This window comes from Porites lutea, chromosome 14 (assembly GCF_958299795.1).
Source record: "Porites lutea chromosome 14, jaPorLute2.1, whole genome shotgun sequence".
Taxonomy (NCBI): Eukaryota; Metazoa; Cnidaria; class Anthozoa; order Scleractinia; family Poritidae; genus Porites; species Porites lutea.
This window is the reverse complement of record NC_133214.1, coordinates 2,102,191-2,121,363: the sequence shown is the minus strand read 5'-3', so window position 1 is coordinate 2,121,363 and position 19,173 is coordinate 2,102,191. Positions and strand designations below refer to the sequence as shown.

Sequence of the window (19,173 nt, the reverse complement as noted above, 5' to 3'; positions counted from 1 at the left end):
CACGACGTTTCGATGACTCCATGTCATCATTATCAAATCGTTGATCATTGATTGTTGATTTTTCTTTTAAAATGTAGAAATCAATCTTTATTTCGAAGGATAAAAATACATATCTTAAGTTACAATGAAGCCAACTATCATTATCAAACCTTATGTTTAAAAATTAACATATTTACAAAAGTTGCGTTAAAGCACTCTGTGTTTATTTTTGGCAAAAGGCACCCTACCTAGCCTGAATTTCATCCGATTACTTCGAGTCGTTATTACTCCCTCAGTAACGTCTGAATCGACCGGCCGTTAATGCCGTCCAGTGACGTCACTACTCCTTGACCTTTGCTTTAATTCATGCAAAAAGTAAAACATGATTTTCAAGTGGCAAACCGAGAAATATCGCTTGGAAATGTCTGCATGATACAGAATTGCTTTATTTTTTTCGATCGTAATTCATTTTTAACGTTCAAACCATCAACTGCATGCAGTACAACTCTAAACCGGTTGTACTGAATTCTATAATCAAACTCGGTCGCAATCACGCAATGAAATAAACACACACATGAAACACTTAGTTCAAAAACACAATGATTTGCTTTAATTGAAAAGAAGCTATTTGGTCCTTAACGAAAAAAAAACAAGGAAACAAGAAAGAAAAGCTAACAGAATCGTTACACTTGACGGTGAAAATAGCAAGAACGTCGAATTATAACAGTGATCTCAGAAAACTTCACGTAAACAAAATCACCGTGGCCGAAACCACAAAGCGGCTCTAAATGAAAAACCTACCGACTCTCCGCAATGATTCTTCATTCGCAGTTCAATTTAGCATTTCAGTTTTGAAGACAAGGGCAATTTTGCTGTTTAAGATAAAGATTAAGGTTATCGAAATGTTTGAACTACACGAAAGAATGCCAGGGCTGCGATCCGCTGAATATCAAGCGACAATCCCGCTAAAATTTTTCATAATTATACATAATTATGCGAATGTTTAGACAATCAACCAATCAAAATCACTACCCGGTTTTCAGGTAGTGAGTGACGTCACTGGACGGCATTAACGGCCCGTCGATTCAGACGTTGTTGAGAGGCGAAAACGACTCGAAGCAATCGGATGAATTTCAGGCTACACCCTACCTTACATGATTTGTATTTAATTTAAGTATTGTTGATTATCTTTTAGATTTCCTCTGCAATGGCCACTGGTAGACAGCTCTTGCTCAAATTCACATCTCTGAACTCTGAGAATAAGACTGACCTTGATTTTAATTTTTAAGTCTCAATATCCACATACAAATTCTCCATAGTGATCTTAGTATATTCTTTCTTCAGAGAATTAGTTGCAAAAATTTGTTCAGAGATCAAAGTATTTTTTCTTTGGTGATACTTTTTTTAAAATTTCTCATAACCTTTCTCTTACATATGTACGGTACTTTTAGGAGAAAATTGGTATTGATCACTCTTGGGACTCATAGGGGTGACAATAATGGTGCTTGTTTCTCTCTAGTATGTAAGTGGTGCATGCCGAAAGTGCCCAGAGGATGAGTCAGGCGCCAGACCAGTGTGTGGAAGTGATGGAAGAACATATAGCAGTCGATGTCTTCTTCATTACGCAAAGTGCAAACTTGGGATTAAAGTAAAGATGGCTTACAAAGGAAAATGCAGAAAACCAGGTAAGAGAAAACAACAGGCTTATCTGAAAGTGAACATGATCTTTGCAGTAGAATGAACAACCTAAACGGTTGAAAAAGAGCCTGAAAAAAACTCTTTAAGCCCTAAGAATGATCAGCATCAAATTTCTCCTTGTAATATCAATGCTTTGTAAAGCAGAGTGGTCATGAGAAAAACCGACATGATCACACAAGACGAATTTACTTGATATTTTTTGAACTTCTCCCCACTACTATTGTAGGAAACGAATAGGGGCAACAAATGAGAATTCAAATTTTGATCTAAGAGTTTAAAGGGTTAAGTCAGGGTTTCATTCCTCATCAAGCCTGGTTTTTTTTTAGGTAACCTTTTTCAACTGCTTAGGTTGTTCATTCTTCTGCGAAGATCATGTTCAATTTCAATCTTTATCTGCAATTCTAGATATGATTTATTTCATATCTATTCCTTATATATATGTCGTAATTTATTTTTTATCTTAGGTAATTTTTACTTTCCCTTTGTTTCAGCTTCATTAGGATACATTACCAATTTACCCAAAAACAAAAGAAAAACAAAAATTACCAGAGATGAAAAATCAACTGCAACATATATCTGCAGTTTCTCTGAACCACGCACTGCTGCCGCCCCTTAAAGTGGATGTTATGTGGCACCATTCTCAACTATGATTATCAGTGCATCACAGCATTGTAGCATTGTAGTGACATTGTTTTGAATTGTTACATTGCTCCAACATTGTTGCCCTTAAAATCAACACTGCAAATTGTTTTACATAGCATTACTATGATTAAATTTACTCCCAAACAATTTTGCTTTTTTCTTGAAACATTAAGTGTTTGATCCACTAAAAAAAACAGGTCAAGTTCTAGATCTCTTTGCTATGTTTGCTAGAATTAATTGTTAAAAATATTTATTGTATTAATCATTCTTGCAGGTGCAGACGACCAAGATGCCAGAAAATTCCCACTGCAAAGTGACAACCAGGTATTATCACCCACATCAAAATGTCTCCAAGACAGACAGCAAGCATTGCAGAATGCTAAATCAAAACAGCTGATTATGCTGGGCGTTTTTGTACCCAAGTGTGAGTCAGATGGGAGTTATTCCCAAGTGCAATGCCTCCATTCATCACAATATTGTTGGTGCGTGGATAAAATGGGGAAAGAAATTCGCCGCACAAGAGTACGAGGCAGTAGACCAAGATGTCCTACACTTAACCTTGCACACAGTAGGTTTAATTTATCTTCATACTACACTGAGTCACACCCTAAATATGAACACTGAGGGGGCCAAAGAAAGTGTCCCTTTTAATATTATTAATGGGGTGTCCTTGTTTAAGCAGGTTGAATTTAGAGAAAATGTAATGGCTTTTCTTATATTTTGCCCAGGGACAAAGAAAACTGACCGTATAAATAATGAGGTGTTCATATTAAGTGGGTCTCTGAGGAATAGGGTTTGAATGTATTTGCTGGATGGATCAGCTTTACCCTGACCAAGTGAAACTCAAAAAAGAAAAATATATATTTGAAGATAAAACAAATATTTGACTCCTTGGAACCCCCAGCCTACTGATATCCTTCCCTGAAATTTGATCCTCTAAGATCACATGAAGATCAACTTTAAATTTCTGCCCATGACACTGTATGAATTCTTAATCAATCCTTAATTATTTGTGAATTATGGATGAGATCACCAAAGGGAATAAAAAAATTATCTCACTGATAGTGCCATAACATCATAATATTAAGGATTTATGATAATATTAAAAAAGACATTAAATTTCTCTTTGAAAAATTTTTTCAGTGAAACCATCAGTCAAGCCAGCAGGAAAAAGCTGGAAGTATGTGAAACCTTGCAGTAATTGCAAAGGTAAAATTACATTTGTTAGATTTTGAGTAAATGCATTTATATATTACTTGGTCTTCAGTCATTGATTTTCTCTTTGTTAAATGACTACAAGCACAGCTCATTGAATCAGTGAACAAAATAACAGCACAGATAGATTAAAGTAGAATTTGATACTAAGCTATGTTTAATTTTGTCTCAGGTTGTTCACAAGAAACACGAGCTGTTTTTAATGAGAAGCTTGTGACATTTTTGTCTAAAGAATTCATGGAATATGTCCAAAGGCCATCCCCTTCATCTACAGATAAAGTTCAAGGTGCGTTAGAGTTCAATTCACTGAAAAACATTAATCAGACTCCACTGCAATTTTCCAAATTTGGCTTTATCTGTACATCTACTGTTGAATAACATTTGGAGGTGCATCTTTGGGCAGATAGTTATTAAAGCCAATTGATAGAATTAGAGACCGGAGCCCCTCTCAAACTCATTAATAATTCATAAAAAGAAAGCAAAGAAAATCACATTATACCTTGGCAGTGGTTTGGATATCGGATACTAATTACCATAACTTTATCTTTGAATTTCTCCAAGATTATTGTTCATTTGAGAAGCTATCTCCAAAACTCCACACAGTGTTTCATCTGATATCCTAGCTGCGCCTCGTTTTTCAACCCATGCCACTTCTTGGTGTCTGGATATTGGATGAAATACTGCAGGTGTCATTTTGGATATACTACTTCAAATGGTTTTTTTTTTCATAAAATATAATGATAAATCATATTTGTGAGTAAAAAAATATTAATAATTCGATTGCAATTTGAAGTGTACAATTTTTGATATTATTATAAAGTAATAATTGGTAATAAACAGCCTACTAGGTGGGCCGGAACCCTTATTAGAAATTTTTGGGCTGGCTGTTAGGTTGTCAAATGCAGACACTCAGTCTCACTTAGGGTGTTCTTGGATTTTTATGCTCACATCTCCAAGTATTACGTTTAGGGCAGGTTGTGAGTAAAGAAATGGGAGTTTCCTCCACCCCACCCCTGGGTGTATGAGCTGATAGTTGGTGGGTAAGGATGCGGAGGGGATGGGTAGTGTTGAAAATTCATTGTTTGTTGCTCTAAATCAGGTTAATCTCTTGGCAGTAAACAGCTTCCCTAGCTCAAACTATCCCTCAATTTCATTTTCCTATTTGGGCGAGTGAAGCAAGTCTTGCGAGAACACGCGAGCGTTCAAATAGGAGAGCTTGCTCACAGGCTAGTTTTACTATAGAGAGAATATTCAATCTTATTCTTGCTTTTTAATTACTTTGCGGAATTTTAGGTCAGCCTAAAAGTATGGAAAAGACTCATCTCTTACTCTGGAAATTTACTCATCTTGATGCTAACGCTGATTATGTGCTGGAAATGCGAGAGCTTCATGGCTTCTTAAAGAAAACTAAAAAGACCATTTCACCCAAGAAGTGTAGCCGTTCATTTTTAGCCTACTGCGACAAGGATGGGAATTATAAGCTCTCACTAAATGAGTGGTACATATGCTTAGGGGTGAAAGGTAAGGTATATGATTTCCTGCGTCACAAATGTAATCAAAGCTCAGTTAGCAATGTCTATAAAGCAAGGCTAATATCTTTGTTCCTTGCCCCGACCGGATTTGATGAATTACCAGAAATGCATTTTAAATATCTCTTTCACCTGATCTAGTTGGCAAATTGACAAATGGCCTGTTCAAACAGGCATATCATGGCATGTAAACAAATCTTGGTACACAGTTGGGTGCCCAGAACAAGGATTTTGGCGCTGTTTCACAGACCGCCTTGACCAAAAGTTTAGTTCCATTTATAGCACAGGCTACGGATCCCTTCTTGCATTATAATAATAACCTTAATGTCAAGTATATATTACAGATATTCAGTAATTATTGATTTGTTGAACAAATTTTCCACATTACGATAGTAGACCATGAAAAACATAAACTCCAACAAATTTACAAGGTATCTCTCCCCATGAAATGTCCAAGCGGCAAGGAGCAGCAGAGATGGCTATACTTGCAGGCTACCCAAAACCAGGAGAAGTAAACTCCTCCATTGAGAAAGTACTCCCACCTCACCAATCAAGATTTTGAGATTTGATTTTTTAGAATCTTTATAAATTTTTCCCAACAGAGAACAAAAAGTGCACTGGAGAATATCTTGCAGCACTGAAATCAACACAGCATTCAACAGGCTCCAATCCTTACCTACCACGCTGCGCAAGTGATGGTTCTTATGAACCTACACAATGTCATTACTCACTTGGTTACTGCTGGTGTGTTGACGTGGATACAGGAAAACCAATTCCCAACACAACAGCTAAATCCAGTTCATTGGATTGCTGGAAATACAGTACGTGATGAAAAAATTACGGATTATATTAATTTTATTTAGCCGCTTGAGCCAGAGCAACACAACACTCCCAGTCTGAATGCCAGGAGCTTTGCAATATTCTGGCCCAAGCAGATTTTAAGGCAATACTTTATCATTAAATCAGATGGTTTAATTTGCATCTGTGAGGATGTGACTAAAAGTCTTGAGTTACGTTTGATTATGTTTTGATAGAAGAAACCTGATGCTGCTCATTCTTGTTACCATTAAGTCCTAGCTTTTATTTAACCATGCACGCATTGCATTTTCTGTTTAATTAACTACAAGTTCTCTGATTCATTTTAAAATTTACTTTGCTTTCTTTTCTTTTTTTCCCACGTAGCATCTAAGGACAATTCAACAACCATAGTGAAAAAACGTAAGTGGAATGAAATTTATGAAAACCAGCATTAATATGAAACTGCCTTAGAAGTCTAGTGCAGCAATCACTGAACATTTTTTCTCGCAAACTTAGCGATCATCCAGGCTTACACACAAGACAGTGTCATACACAGTTGAAATTGCTATTTTAATTCTACATGCAAGTGTTATCGTTGATTAAAATTTATCATTCCTTTTATGTTTAGAATGTGCCCAGGATTTATGGACTTCATTTAAGAAACACATGATCAAGTTATTCAGAAAAGAAGTTGAAGTAGATTCACCATCAAGTAACAACAATGATCCCATCGGTATGTCAATCCATTTAAATCATCTCTGTATATCGTACTTGACTGTCTTCTTATTAGCTAAGAGCGTACAGTTAATTTTGGAAATCAGCAAAACCAGCTGATTAGTTTAGTTATCTGCTAGCAGATCACTGACTTATCTGTAGGTTGCAGATTTGCAAAGCAATGTTAAACCGTGTTCTGTGCAACAGTGTGTTAGTCATGATTTTATTAAAAACTATGCATAATAAAACAATTTGGAGATTTGGTTTTTGTGATATCCAGAATAATCAAGGTCTCATAAATGTTATCATCCTAGGCTGAACAACCTTGACTTTGATTATTCTAGATAACACAATTCCTCATAATTGTTTAATTCTTTTTTTATCCCAATATTTTTCTGATTACCCGTGTCAGATCTCATTTTAACCCCTCTTTCTTCCTCTGCGCTTTTACCAATAATCCATATGATAAGTTGACATTGTTCGACTGACAGGTAATAACATATCACATTCATCACAAAGGAGTTCAGACTAACTTCATTTAGTTCATTAGACAAAACAAGCACATTTGTTTAGTATCACAGTGTCGATGGCCACAGTTGCATTTGTTGCACTGTAACATAACACACATTATTCTGATCATTAATTCAAACCAAATGTTTTCTTTCTGCAGGATCCTCAATGAGAAATCATGAACGCAGGAGTGCAAGGTCCGGTGATCTTCAATATCTGGGCTCAAAGCTCTCAGATCATCAAGTCTTAATCTGGAAATTCAATCGTTTGGACAAAAACAAAGACAAACTTCTTTTGTCGAGCGAGTTTCTGACATCTGCCATGAAGAAACATCTTGGCACAATAAAAAGAGGAAGAAAATGTAGCAAAAAGTTGTTAAATGACTGTGACCTTGACAAAGATAGAGGTCTGTCAATACTGGAATGGACTCGATGCTTGAGTACAAGTAGAAGAATAATGCCTCTGCAATGATTGGTGTGAGCTTTTGGATGATGGAGACTGAATGAAATGATCAGTTTCAACATCAGTCAGTGTTCAGGAACTGCGTCCTGTAACTGTCAGGCTACCAGTTGGTGTTCCTGTGCTATCAGTTGGGTCCCTGTGCTCTGGACACTAAAAAGAGATCACACCATCACTGTTACAGATTACTTTCCAAACGAAAGGAAAACATTTTGATGTCTTTTCTTTGCAACCTGTGCGCAAATGCCAGTATCTTGAGACAAAACATAGAGGAGTGTATGTAACACTGCCACAACATGGTGACACGCTAAAATCAAAAAATAGATTAGACTTTCTTTGATACGCAGCGACTCTGGAAACCCTTTATTTAAGGTGTTAGAATATTTTGGCATAGTGATCTCTTTTTACAGCCCATGGCTAGACCTCACACCAACAACTCAGTGGACAAAAAGAACAATGTGTGAACAAAATGTTATACAAAGACGCTGTTTGACAGTGTAAGAAATCACAATTTGATACAATACTAGACCCCCACCATTACATGGGAGTTCATTTAGCAATATATTTAAAGCTTTAAAATTAATTTTTTTTGTACTAATCTCTTCATAATTAACTGCATTAATATAATAATAATTTATAATTAATATTGTAAAAGTACCCTTTTCAACAAATAGTTTTATAACAAAGTACAGAAGCTGGTGGACAGGTTTCCCCAATACATCCTTTCATCCCTAACATTATTGCATTGATATTGCTTAACAAAAATTCATTGGTACGGCACGTGTAGACCACGCCCAAGGGTTCTTATCCAGAAAAGGAACTCTGTTCAAGATGCTCAGTAGGGAAATTGTACAAAATAATGAATAATAAATAAATATCTCCACTCACAAGAGAATAATTTAGTTTCATGTTAAAGAAGCAATCAATGACTCAACAATGTTTTCCATTTCCAGTAAAAATGCCAAGTGGCAATTGTATAAGCTCATGCTATTATAACCAAATTGACAGAATAAGATTTTTTCGAACAGTTTTATGAACACCATTAAAACTGAGGTTGTTACATGGGGGAAGTCCTAAAATTTATTGCACTTTACTTGTAAAGAAAGAAAGGAATTAAATTAACTTTAAAAAGAACTGCTCGTCCTATGAGGATATGCCTATGGATAATATAACAGTACTATTAATAGATAAATTAATATATTCATAAACCACCCAAAATGAGTAGCATCAAATAACAATTTTAAGACTATGTATGGCTGAAAATAGGGAAAGCAAGAAATAGTGGTAATGTTTATATTTTATTTTCTGATTAACTTATTATGTTAGCACATTCTTTCATGCTAAGACATTCTATAGGCAGGAACTCATACTTTTCAGATAGTGTTAAAAAGTTTAAGTCTTTAAAAATTAGGAGAAAATAAATGATGAGAAAATACAGAATTGTAGCAAGAGTTTGGTTGAGGAAATATTTTGACATTATCTGAGCATCTTCCTCAGTCATGTGGTGTTATCCATCATAACATTCTGGCTCTAGTTGTTCACACATTGAATAGCACTAACCACCAGATAAATCTCTCCATTGGATAAGTATTAGGGAAATCAATTGTGTTATCCACTAGATAGCAATTTATCTGGTGGATAGTACTATCCAACGTTTGAACAACTGGAGCCTGATCATTCTTTACATCACCATTCTCAAGTGCCATATACTGTCACATAAGAGTGGTACAATGAGGCCTCCATCCCTTTGTAACAGTCACACAATGGCAGATCATGACTGCCTTATAAGTTCTACAAAATCACATGACTAAGGAAGAAGTTGAGATTTAACTCCTGGTGTTGCCTGAGTGTTCATGCTTTTAAAAAATATATATCAATACCAAATTGGCATTAATAATATTAGAAAAAGCAATACAAGCATAGATGGAAAACAGGGAGACCGGTGATTTATTTTTATAGATATAAATATCGAGCAATAAAGGAAGACTCTTTTTCCACAGAAAAATAAAAATAGGGGTAAAACTTATTTTGTCAATAATGCTATTTGAAGAGAACTTTCATAACACTACACCTTCACATAGTACAGTAATGTGTCTCTTCTTAGGGTTTCAATATTTCTTTGGTATAAAAATAACCAGTTTATTTTTTCTGCATTATGTCAGAGACCACAACATTCATGTACATGTAGCTGTTTACCAGGGATATAATTATCACAGCAAATATATGAATAAAAGTTTGTCATTTAATGATTACTTTGTTGAATTTGTTTTCTATTGGAGGTAGTGGAGGTAGGGATGGTAACAAAATTTATTTCTAAGTGATCAACCAACATCCATGGTCAGGTTCATCACTCGCAGCCAATTCAAATAATGCTGATATAATATTTTCTTGATATGGAGGAGAAAATATTCAAAACCCAGGATCTCTAAACCTCTGAAATCCGGTGAAACCAGTGATTAAGTTTTTAGCATGAACCAAGAATTGGCAGGTGCAAAACACTCCTGGAAAGCAGGTCCAGGATATAGTGGACACATAAATTTTAGTCATAAAAATGGAGCAGTATTATTATATTAACAAAAAAGACATTTAGATTTTGAGTATTTACAACAGAATTGAAATACATTGTGTACAAAATGTATTCTGGCATTGATCGATTTGTGATAACCAAAGTTACCTTGCCCTTTTCATCAACTTGTCTTCAAAGAGCTTTATTAATACATACATCTTATCACTCTCTCTTCTCTTCTAAATGCTGTATTGATTTTGACGCAGCAATTTTTTCAAGCCCACTACTGCTCTGAGCGATTAGATGTTCCAGTTGACGCTTTAGACCGTTTGCTCTGAAAAAATATTAACTCACTATTACATAAACATCATCATTGAATTTTTGCATGCTGAAGAACATGCCACCTTGACAAAGTTGTCTCTTTCATGCTATTCACTAACAGAGGTCATTTAATTGATCACGATCAAAGCTGCAAAAGCTGCACACAAGTAAATTTAACAAGGTCTATCAATTCACTGAATAATATATTAAAATAATATTAATAATATTATTGTTATTTTGTTAATATCATCATTATCAGTATTATTAAGTCTATACCAGCTGATATGCACACCTATTGTCAGAGTGCTCAATAGAAGAACTAGGGCATTATAATAGAGGTGACCTAATCAATAATTATTGAAGATTCGACTTGCATTTTATAACTACAGTAACTAGTTTCATACTGTACAACGTACGCAGCACTCCTCAGATAAAACAGCCACATCAAAAGTTTATGATAAAATCTATGTACCTTCCCCTCTCCACAGCCTGTGAATACACCTGATGTGCTCTTCGATTGGATTCATCCATATGTGCTCTGTACAGGTTATGTCTTGTTCTGTGATGGAGTGATGAACAAAATTAATGTCATGACTTATAATCATATGGCACTACCTTTATACTCCTAAGTGTTGTGCGCTAACTTTCTCAAAATGTTAATAGAGTCAAACTTAATTAATATGGACACTGAAGGGGCCATAGAAAGCATCCACATTAACAAGGTGTTCGTAATAAGTGGGTTGAATTTACAGAAAATGTAAGGGCTTTCTTTTAATTAACCCTTTAAGTGCTAATATCCACATACAAATTCTCCAAACTGATCTCTGTATATTTCCTTAAAGAATGAGTTGAGAGAATTTGACAAAAGATCAAAGCATTTTCTCTTTGTTGATCATTTTATTAATTCTCATAACCTAGTCTCTTGACAATGTATGGATATCATTGGGAGAAAATTGATGTTGGTCGCTATTGGGACTAAAAGGGTTAACAGGAACAAGGAAAACTGTCCATAATAACACTTGGTGTCCGTTTTAAGCGGGTTTCGACTGTAAATGTTAAGGCTGCCGCAAATTATATATTAAAGACGAATAACAGCAATTCACAGTTAGAGGCAAAGCTGCCAACAACCCTTTTCAGTGAGGGAGGACATGGGGGTGAGTGCCAGCGAGAACAGGGGTGCAGGACAGGAGATGGAACAGGGGAGAACAGAGGATGAGAGAGGAAAAGGCAGGAGCTGACAGTTCTAAAAACAGTGGGAAGAGTGAGAAATAACCGTAAGATCAAAATTTGAATTCTCATTTGTTGCCCCTATTTATTTCCCACAGAAGTAGTGGGGAGAAGCTGACAAAATATCAAGCAGATTTAATGACACCGCAGCAGGGCTCAAAGTTAATGGCTAACTGGTTGCATATGCGACTGGATTTTTGGTTTTGCGCCTAAAAAATCATGTGTAATCACACCTGTGCACCATAAAACCCAAGGCACACTGACTGACTTGCTTCCCTGCTTCCTAACCTGACCATACTTACATACTCGAACTAGTACTTAAGATGTTCAACAGTAGCTTCAAGCAATGAAAGTAAAAGTAATGTAGAAATACCACAACCAGGCTCTAAAATAAGTTTCATCTGTGTTTGTTTAATATTTCCTCTCTCCCAAAGGATTCCATGAACTTGAATGTTAATTTTACTCCATCCTCGACTCTTCTGTTTTGTAATAACATGCTTCTTGCACAATGGACGATCATGTCCAACATTCATTTCTAAGGTCAAGAGTGTCAAGCATGTCAAAACAAAAACAGCTAGTGCAGATTAAGAGCCTTTTTTCTTCCAGATAAGAAATAGTTTTTAAGTCGTTGCATGTAAGTCATTGTATATTTTAACAAATTCATTAAAGATTATTTCTTGTTGGACATACTCATTGTTGCTGGGCATTTTTTTCAAGTGTAAGTTTCTTTTAGTCACAACACACTGTACTGTCAAAAAGAGAAATTAATGCTAAAAATCACAACAGTATTACTGCATAGTTAATCAGCTGTCTTTTATCAATCACAGGACTGAAATAAAAGAAACTATTTCTACTGAAGATGACATATTATTATGTGGTACTGTAAAGCTTTTTACTTTTTCTTTTGAAAAAGAGGCTCCAAACATTGCAAGCTGTGCTCCTAAAATTTCAGCTGTGCACCTAAAAATTTACATCTGGTAGCACAAGTGCTCCCAAACTCAAATTTAACCTTTGAGCCCTGCAACCCAGAAAGCTTTATTTATTTATTTATTTTTGCAACAAAAAAAAATAGCACAGTTATTTATGCTGAAGGTGGTAATCCTTCTCCCGACAACAAAAGCTAAAGTTCTCTAATATCAGGACCAGCCCAAAGTGTCTGTGTAAGGCTATGTTAACTTAAGACAGATCTAGCCTTGGAATGTCACTGCAAAAGCAAGTGCAGGAAAGAAGTCTACAGTAATGCTTGAAATGTAGCTTAAAGGAGCTGTGTCACAGCTGACTATTTTATTCAATAAATATTTTCCAATTATGTGACTTATCCTCAGCAAAGAAAAAACTTGCAAATGACAATGGATCACTTTAGGTTTCTGGGAAACTGCCCACCTACCCCTCCCCTAACCCAACATTTTGCCCCAAGTGAGAAGTAAGCGTTTAAGGGAGGGGTAGGTGAGCAGTTTTCCAAAAACCTAACTTGATTCATGACAATATCACAGCTTCACGTCAAATAAATACGTCTCCCAAGCATCATATATTCAAATGTTACAGACAAATACTGTAGAATAAACTTTGAAAAACTGTTAGGCAAACAAACCTGATTATAAGATAGCTAACTGTAGCTCCAGTCATCATGAAGACAAAAGCTCCCAACATAATAAGTCTGTTGTGTTTCTGTTTTTGAGCTCTGTTTACATGTACATGTGGTGCTGTAAAGTCATAGGTTCTTGATTGCCTGAAGATCAAAAGGAAAATCTCATTTTAAAAAATTACATTAATGATGAGACATTTAACCCTTTAACTTTTTAAGCCCCAGTATCCACATACAAATTCTCCAAACTGATCTCCATACATTTCCTTAAGGAATTAGTTGAAAGAATTTGATGATAGATCAGGGCATTTTCTCTCAGGTGATCATTTTATTAATTCTCATAACTTATCTCTTGACAGTGTATAGATATTTTTAGGAAAAAATTGATCTCGGTCACTATTGGGACTTAGAGGGTTAAACCTTATTATCTATGTTACAGGTCAAAATTTAATTCAGGTTTAATATTTTTTTAACCTTAGCTGATTCTCTATTTTCTTCGTCTCCTAGACCTCTTTTCATGGATTAGGGCTAGGAGACAAAGGAATTTGACAAACAACCTAGGTTTTAAATTTTAAACTGGAATTAAATTTTGACCCGTAACATCTACATACAAAAAATTCTCTATGCTGATCTTCATACATTTCCTTTCAGAATACGTGGAGAGAATTTCTTTGAAGATCAAAGTATTTTCCCTTAGCTGATTATCTTGTTAATTCTTACAATATTCCTCTCAATGATGTATTGATAAAAAAATATATTGCTTAGAGAGAATTGAGGTTGGTTGGTGATATATTTAGTCGATAGCTTTATCCACCTTTTGTGCAACTGGACCCTGTATGAGGGAGGATATACCTCTGCTCAGCAGCACGATTGCCATGTTGCTCTGCAAACTGGATTATTCTTAACTTGTTGAACACAGTGCAACTTTGACGTTTCACAGTGGTAAGTTTCGTAGCCATGATTGCTATAGTGACAATCGCACATGTTGTCTTCCTCGATCAGCTGTTTCTTAAATAGTCATTTTAATTTATTCATGGATCAAAATTGAAAACAGTTCATCGGTAGTTTACTTTACTGAGTGTATTAAACACCAGTTACTGCAAAGCTTTTGTCTTCTTTTGTTTTCTTGACCAAACAATGGAGTAAGTGTATAATACGTATCATAAATTTGAAGGTTGATTTCAGGGGAGAAAAAGTGCGCATTATACACATGTAAATACGGTAACTTAAAGTAAGGATACCTGTAGTTTGATGAGCTTGTGGCCTTCTCATAATAGTAACTGTATGAAGATTGCCTGCAAAGAGTGAATGGTGCTTACAATGAGAAGCTTAAAAATTGTCACTGCAAAGTAAAGACAAATTGACATCGTAGAGGACACTGTTTTAACTCTAGGATGGTGAAATGGTTTTCTTCAAAGACCGAAATAGACCAATTCCGATATATTAAAATTCATACTTGGCTGCAAGGGCGAATAAAACAAAAGAAATCATCTTGAGGCTCAATAATGAATAATACACTTCTGTTGTTGTTTTATTCCCCCAAGCATTGGAGCCAAGTATGAATTTTAATATAACGAGAGGCAATCACAAAATTTAAGTCTTAAGCACATCCCAATTACATAATAAAATTTGACTTACAGTGTAACTACTAAAACCAGGGCACTTGAAAGAAGATTATCCAATCACAACATTTTTTAAAAACAAAAGATTCTCAAATTTTTTTGCAAACAGACCAGTAACATTCATAAAATGCTAGGGCTGTTTCCTGAGAGGTCAGGTAAGTTAAAATGGTTTTAAAGGTTTCAACGGTTGCATATTTCAATCTTAAATTTTATTGGTCCGTTTGCAAAAAAAAGTTGTGGTTGGATCATCTTCTTCCAAGTGCCCTGGTTCAAGTAATCGCACAGTCTGTAATTATTATAATCTATAGCCACTTTGCTCAAAAAGTTGTATTGAACTTTTTAAACACCAACATCATCTGCCATTTGCTGAGCAACAACAGCATTAAAAAGATCAAATAATTTGTGAATCATCAACTTAAAGTCTAAGACCTCTACCTGTTTCGTGGCACAGAACCAAAGGGACTACCTCTTGAAGAAGAGGAGGAATTGAAAGAGCTGAGTAGTGAGAGATCATATGCACGTCTGCTACTTGCATCACTTAATATATTGTATGCCTCACTGACCTACAAGGAAAAAATACATTGTTACTTCCAGTACAGATTTGAACACTTCACAGAATTTCAGCCAGAACATATCACTAAAAAGTCAAAATTTCCAATCAATGCCACCATTAGGGATGAGATAAGTAGCAGCTTCATTAAGATTGGCCACACAAAGTTCAATCAAACTACAAAACTGTAAATAGTTGTAAACACATGTACATCATTACCAAGGCTTAAGAAAATAGTGTTAAAAAGTATCAACGTTTACCTCAACAAAAGTATTGTGGAGTTCTGGTTTGAGTGGATTTGTATCTGGATGAGACTGAAAGAAATATAAGAGAAAAGATTTCTATAGTAAAAGCACTTCTCATGCATCAGTGAAATACAGCACAAAGCCAGCTGGTACTTAAGCTTTGCTTTGTTTGTGATCCATTTTGTGTTACGTCAAAGTAAAATTATCAAGAAATCAATCATGGATGAATCCAGGTATATATTGCTTCTATCTTGTGAAATTCAATCATTACCTCATTCTCAAAAACTGATTCTTAATTCTTCATTCATACAGGAATTGAGAATCAAGACTGGCAATTGAACAGTAAAATAAGATAAGATACCGGTAATCTTTATTTAAACATGTGACATCAGCGAGCCTAAAGAAAGAATGTTACAAAAATGTACATGCAGTACTGTCTGATAATTACGGTGGCCCACAAGGGACAACGCTTCTACTTGAAAATGTAGTGTCGTTCTGTAAAAATACAACTGTTATTTTTAGAATTGAACATCTTTCCTTAGAATTCTGCAATCGTTCCTTGTAAATCTGCGATCGTTCCTTAGAAAAATAGCTGTTCTGTGGAAACAGTCGCGAGCTTGTTCCGTAGAAATCTAGCTCTTCCGTGGTATAAGCCGTCGCTGTTCCGTAGAAATGTAGCTCTTCCGTAGAACTTCAATGCTTCCGTAGAAATGGAACACTTCCGTAGAAAGTTCAAACGTTCAATAATCTCCCTTTCGGGGTCTAAAGAAAGCAGAAAACTACTGTCAAAATTGCGTTCACAGTAATGATCCAAAAGGGCAAATATATATTTAGATTTACCATTCTGAAATGATTCCACTCCGGCTCCACAGTTATGGCAGTAATTTCCACCCTCTTGCACTTTCGTCTCACAAACTTGACAAAAAACCATCGTGTTTCATGTTTTAAAACGCACGCAAAATGGCGAGCAAAGAATTACACCCAGGCGCTAATGCCCAGTGCCCACCCAGGCTAATGCGCGCGCACACGTTTGAACTTTCTACGGAAGTGTTCCATTTCTACGGAAGCATTGAAGTTCTACGGAAGAGCTACATTTCTACGGAACAGCGACGGCTTATACCACGGAAGAGCTAGATTTCTACGGAACAAGCTCGCGACTGTTTCCACAGAACAGCTATTTTTCTAAGGAACGATCGCAGATTTACAAGGAACGATTGCAGAATTCTAAGGAAAGATGTTCAATTCTAAAAATAACAGTTGTATTTTTACAGAACGACACTACATTTTCAAGTAGAAGCGTTGTCCCTTGTGGGCCACCGTAGATAATAACTCTGATAATGATACATTCTTAGTATTTAACACTACACACATTTTTGACATCAACACACACAACTTAAAATTTTAATACTCTGGAATTACCTCTTTGGACTTTTTTATAAAGGCATTCTTGATTTCTCCAAGAGTTGCTGTTTCCGATACGTCTAAGATCTCATACAAAGTTGGTTTTCTTGAAGAGCTAAAAAGAGGTAACAATAATTAGAGGCTGACCACTTATCCTACAACCTGTTGGGGTAGGGTTTATTCAGTTTAGGCAATAATTTTTTTCAAGCCTGCTATAATGTGATGGACTTATTTATGTAAGTAGATAAAGACCATTACATCTTCATGCACAAAACTTTTCACTTCAAGTCTGCTGCAGAATATTTTTTTATGAAATCACCCTTTCCATTCTAAGTCACATGGTTTGAGTCCATTAGCTTGCAAAAACAGCCGTTTCTCCTCGCGATCCTTGAAATGTCTCCAGCAGTGAGGAGCAAGGAGAAACGGCTGTTTTCACAGGCTATCAGTCCCTAAGAAAGATGCAGAGGATTGAACTACAGAATGATTAAAATGAGGTAATGCCTTTAATAATAACATACCTAGCTTGAGTAGCAGTTGAATATGGACAGGCTGAATGAAACACAATAAAAGGATGGTACTCTGGCCTTGCTCCACACATGTGCATCAGCATGGCTTATTCAGATTTTATTTGGTTCTCTATAAGGGTGAATGACACAGAAAATAATAGTTTCAGCAACCTCTGAATTGTGTGTTAGGACTATCTGTGTTTATTATTTCACTGTGTAACTGATACATATTGGGACAAAATTGTTAAACCATGCTATCCTCATACATGCCAACTCTCCCGGATATGGCACCAATCTCCCGCTCTCCCACATGGGTCACCATATCTCCCGGATAAAATCATCTCTTGAGCTTTACTGTGCCTAGGTTTGAAATTTAACCCATTTTTAGCTCAAAACTTGAATTTTTCTTATTCGCAGTACGGTTTCTGGGGCATTTTTGTACGTAGTTAGTCACTGCCAAAGATTATTTCTGGCATCAAAACGATGATTGCGAATTTTGATAGCATGCACTTCATGTAAGACTTCATATAATGTCCTTAGTCATTCCCACTGGGGGCTGGGTTAATTTCTAAGGGGGGGAGGAGGAGTGAAAAAAAGAGAGTCCCCAGATTTTAGATCTCCAGAGGTTGGCATCTCTGTATACTTGGTAGAACCTTTGACTACCTAACGCCTGGTTCACATGTTTGATGCAAGGGCAATTTGAGTGCAAATGCAGAAGCAAACCACATTCGCATATCCAATTCATATACGAGAAAGGAAAGATGCACAGATGCAGTCCAAGTCTTTTTCACAAAGCCATAGTGACATGGAACCAATGGAACCTGTGTTTTTTCACCTTACTTTTCAATTTGTGTTTGCATTGCCCAGGTTCACACGTGTAAATAAAAGTGCAAGCGAAGTGCAAGAATATTTTTTTTCACTTCTTACAAAGGTGCTTGTAATTGCACTTGCATTTTTATGGTTCACATGTGCATTCCTTGTGTTTCCATTTGCGTTATATCTGTGAACCACGCATGAGGTAGTTGTCTTTACTGTATAAGCTAGCTTAAAAGCATGCTCCATGATGATAAACTGTCTATTGACTTTTTTTTACTGGTTACTGACATATACCCCATTCACACCTTTTAATTAACTCACATAAGCAAGAGGAAGAATTTCTATTTTGATATTAAAAATGTACAAAGGATTAAGGGTAACAAAGGTCAAGGCTCTTAAACAATAAACAAACGACGGGACAGGTATGCATGTGGCTGAACTTCACTTTTCTTTTACTTGAATGCCGTATAAGCATAAGCTTTTAAGAATAATAAAATATTGGTTAAAGTCAGAAAAATTATTTCTACACTTAAATAAAGTATGGTTATAAGAGGGGTAGCAAAACTGACAATTTAAATAAGTCAATTAAAGATTCAAGCGTTAGGCCAGATCCTAAAGTCTTGCATAACAGATAACAAACAAGAGCAGCTATGAATTAGTTTTCGAAACATGTTTCCTCTTACCTGAGCTGGGAAGTAAATTTAGAAGCATCAGACAGCTAAACTTCCTTTCCAAAACCAAGACAACCAGACCAAACTGAATACAAGGCCTTTTCAAGTTGGCGAAACAATGTATCAACAGCCGCCATCTTGCCTTGGTCAATAAATTCTTCTCCCCACTCGTCTCGGTA

General features: G+C 35.8%; 2 protein-coding genes across 6 annotated transcripts in view; one reads left to right on the top strand and one right to left on the bottom strand.

Moving 5' to 3' along the window:
- Positions 1-9,796, top strand: part of LOC140925189 (SPARC-related modular calcium-binding protein 2-like) — a 41,277-nt gene extending 31,481 nt beyond the window's left edge. For all 5 annotated transcript variants that reach the window (XM_073375157.1, XM_073375155.1, XM_073375159.1 and 2 more), the window contains 9 exons: positions 1,499-1,664; positions 2,594-2,887; positions 3,463-3,528; positions 3,707-3,820; positions 4,828-5,055; positions 5,666-5,884; positions 6,246-6,281; positions 6,490-6,594; positions 7,246-9,796. In XM_073375157.1, coding sequence (XP_073231258.1) covers positions 1,499-1,664; positions 2,594-2,887; positions 3,463-3,528; positions 3,707-3,820; positions 4,828-5,055; positions 5,666-5,884; positions 6,246-6,281; positions 6,490-6,594; positions 7,246-7,556 — 1,539 coding nt within the window. In that variant the 3' untranslated portion in view covers positions 7,557-9,796. The remainder of the gene's footprint in view (positions 1-1,498; positions 1,665-2,593; positions 2,888-3,462; positions 3,529-3,706; positions 3,821-4,827; positions 5,056-5,665; positions 5,885-6,245; positions 6,282-6,489; positions 6,595-7,245) is intronic.
- Positions 8,783-19,147, bottom strand: LOC140925190 (dnaJ homolog subfamily C member 4-like). The gene is made up of 9 exons (XM_073375160.1): positions 19,007-19,147; positions 17,520-17,637; positions 17,020-17,116; positions 15,616-15,669; positions 15,241-15,368; positions 14,425-14,478; positions 13,190-13,327; positions 10,844-10,930; positions 8,783-10,384 (listed from the first exon to the last, which is right to left on the bottom strand). The coding sequence occupies exons 2-9, from the start codon at positions 17,609-17,611 to the stop codon at positions 10,273-10,275; spliced, it is 762 nt and encodes a 253-aa protein (XP_073231261.1). The 5' UTR covers positions 17,612-17,637; positions 19,007-19,147; the 3' UTR covers positions 8,783-10,272.
- Between the last annotated feature and the right edge of the window lie 26 nt (positions 19,148-19,173).

What these genes read in the sequence shown, in the direction of transcription:
- LOC140925190 (XM_073375160.1), bottom strand. Translation starts at nt 17,611, where the DNA reads ATGCTGATGCACATGTGTGGAGCAAGGCCAGAGTACCATCCTTTTATT. An exon ending in TCAACTGCTACTCAAGCTAG is followed by an intron (nt 17,117 to 17,519) that starts GTATGTTATTAT and finishes ACCTCTTTTTAG; the next exon opens with CTCTTCAAGAAAACCAACTT. An exon ending in TCCACAATACTTTTGTTGAG is followed by an intron (nt 15,369 to 15,615) that starts GTAAACGTTGAT and finishes TTTTCCTTGTAG; the next exon opens with GTCAGTGAGGCATACAATAT.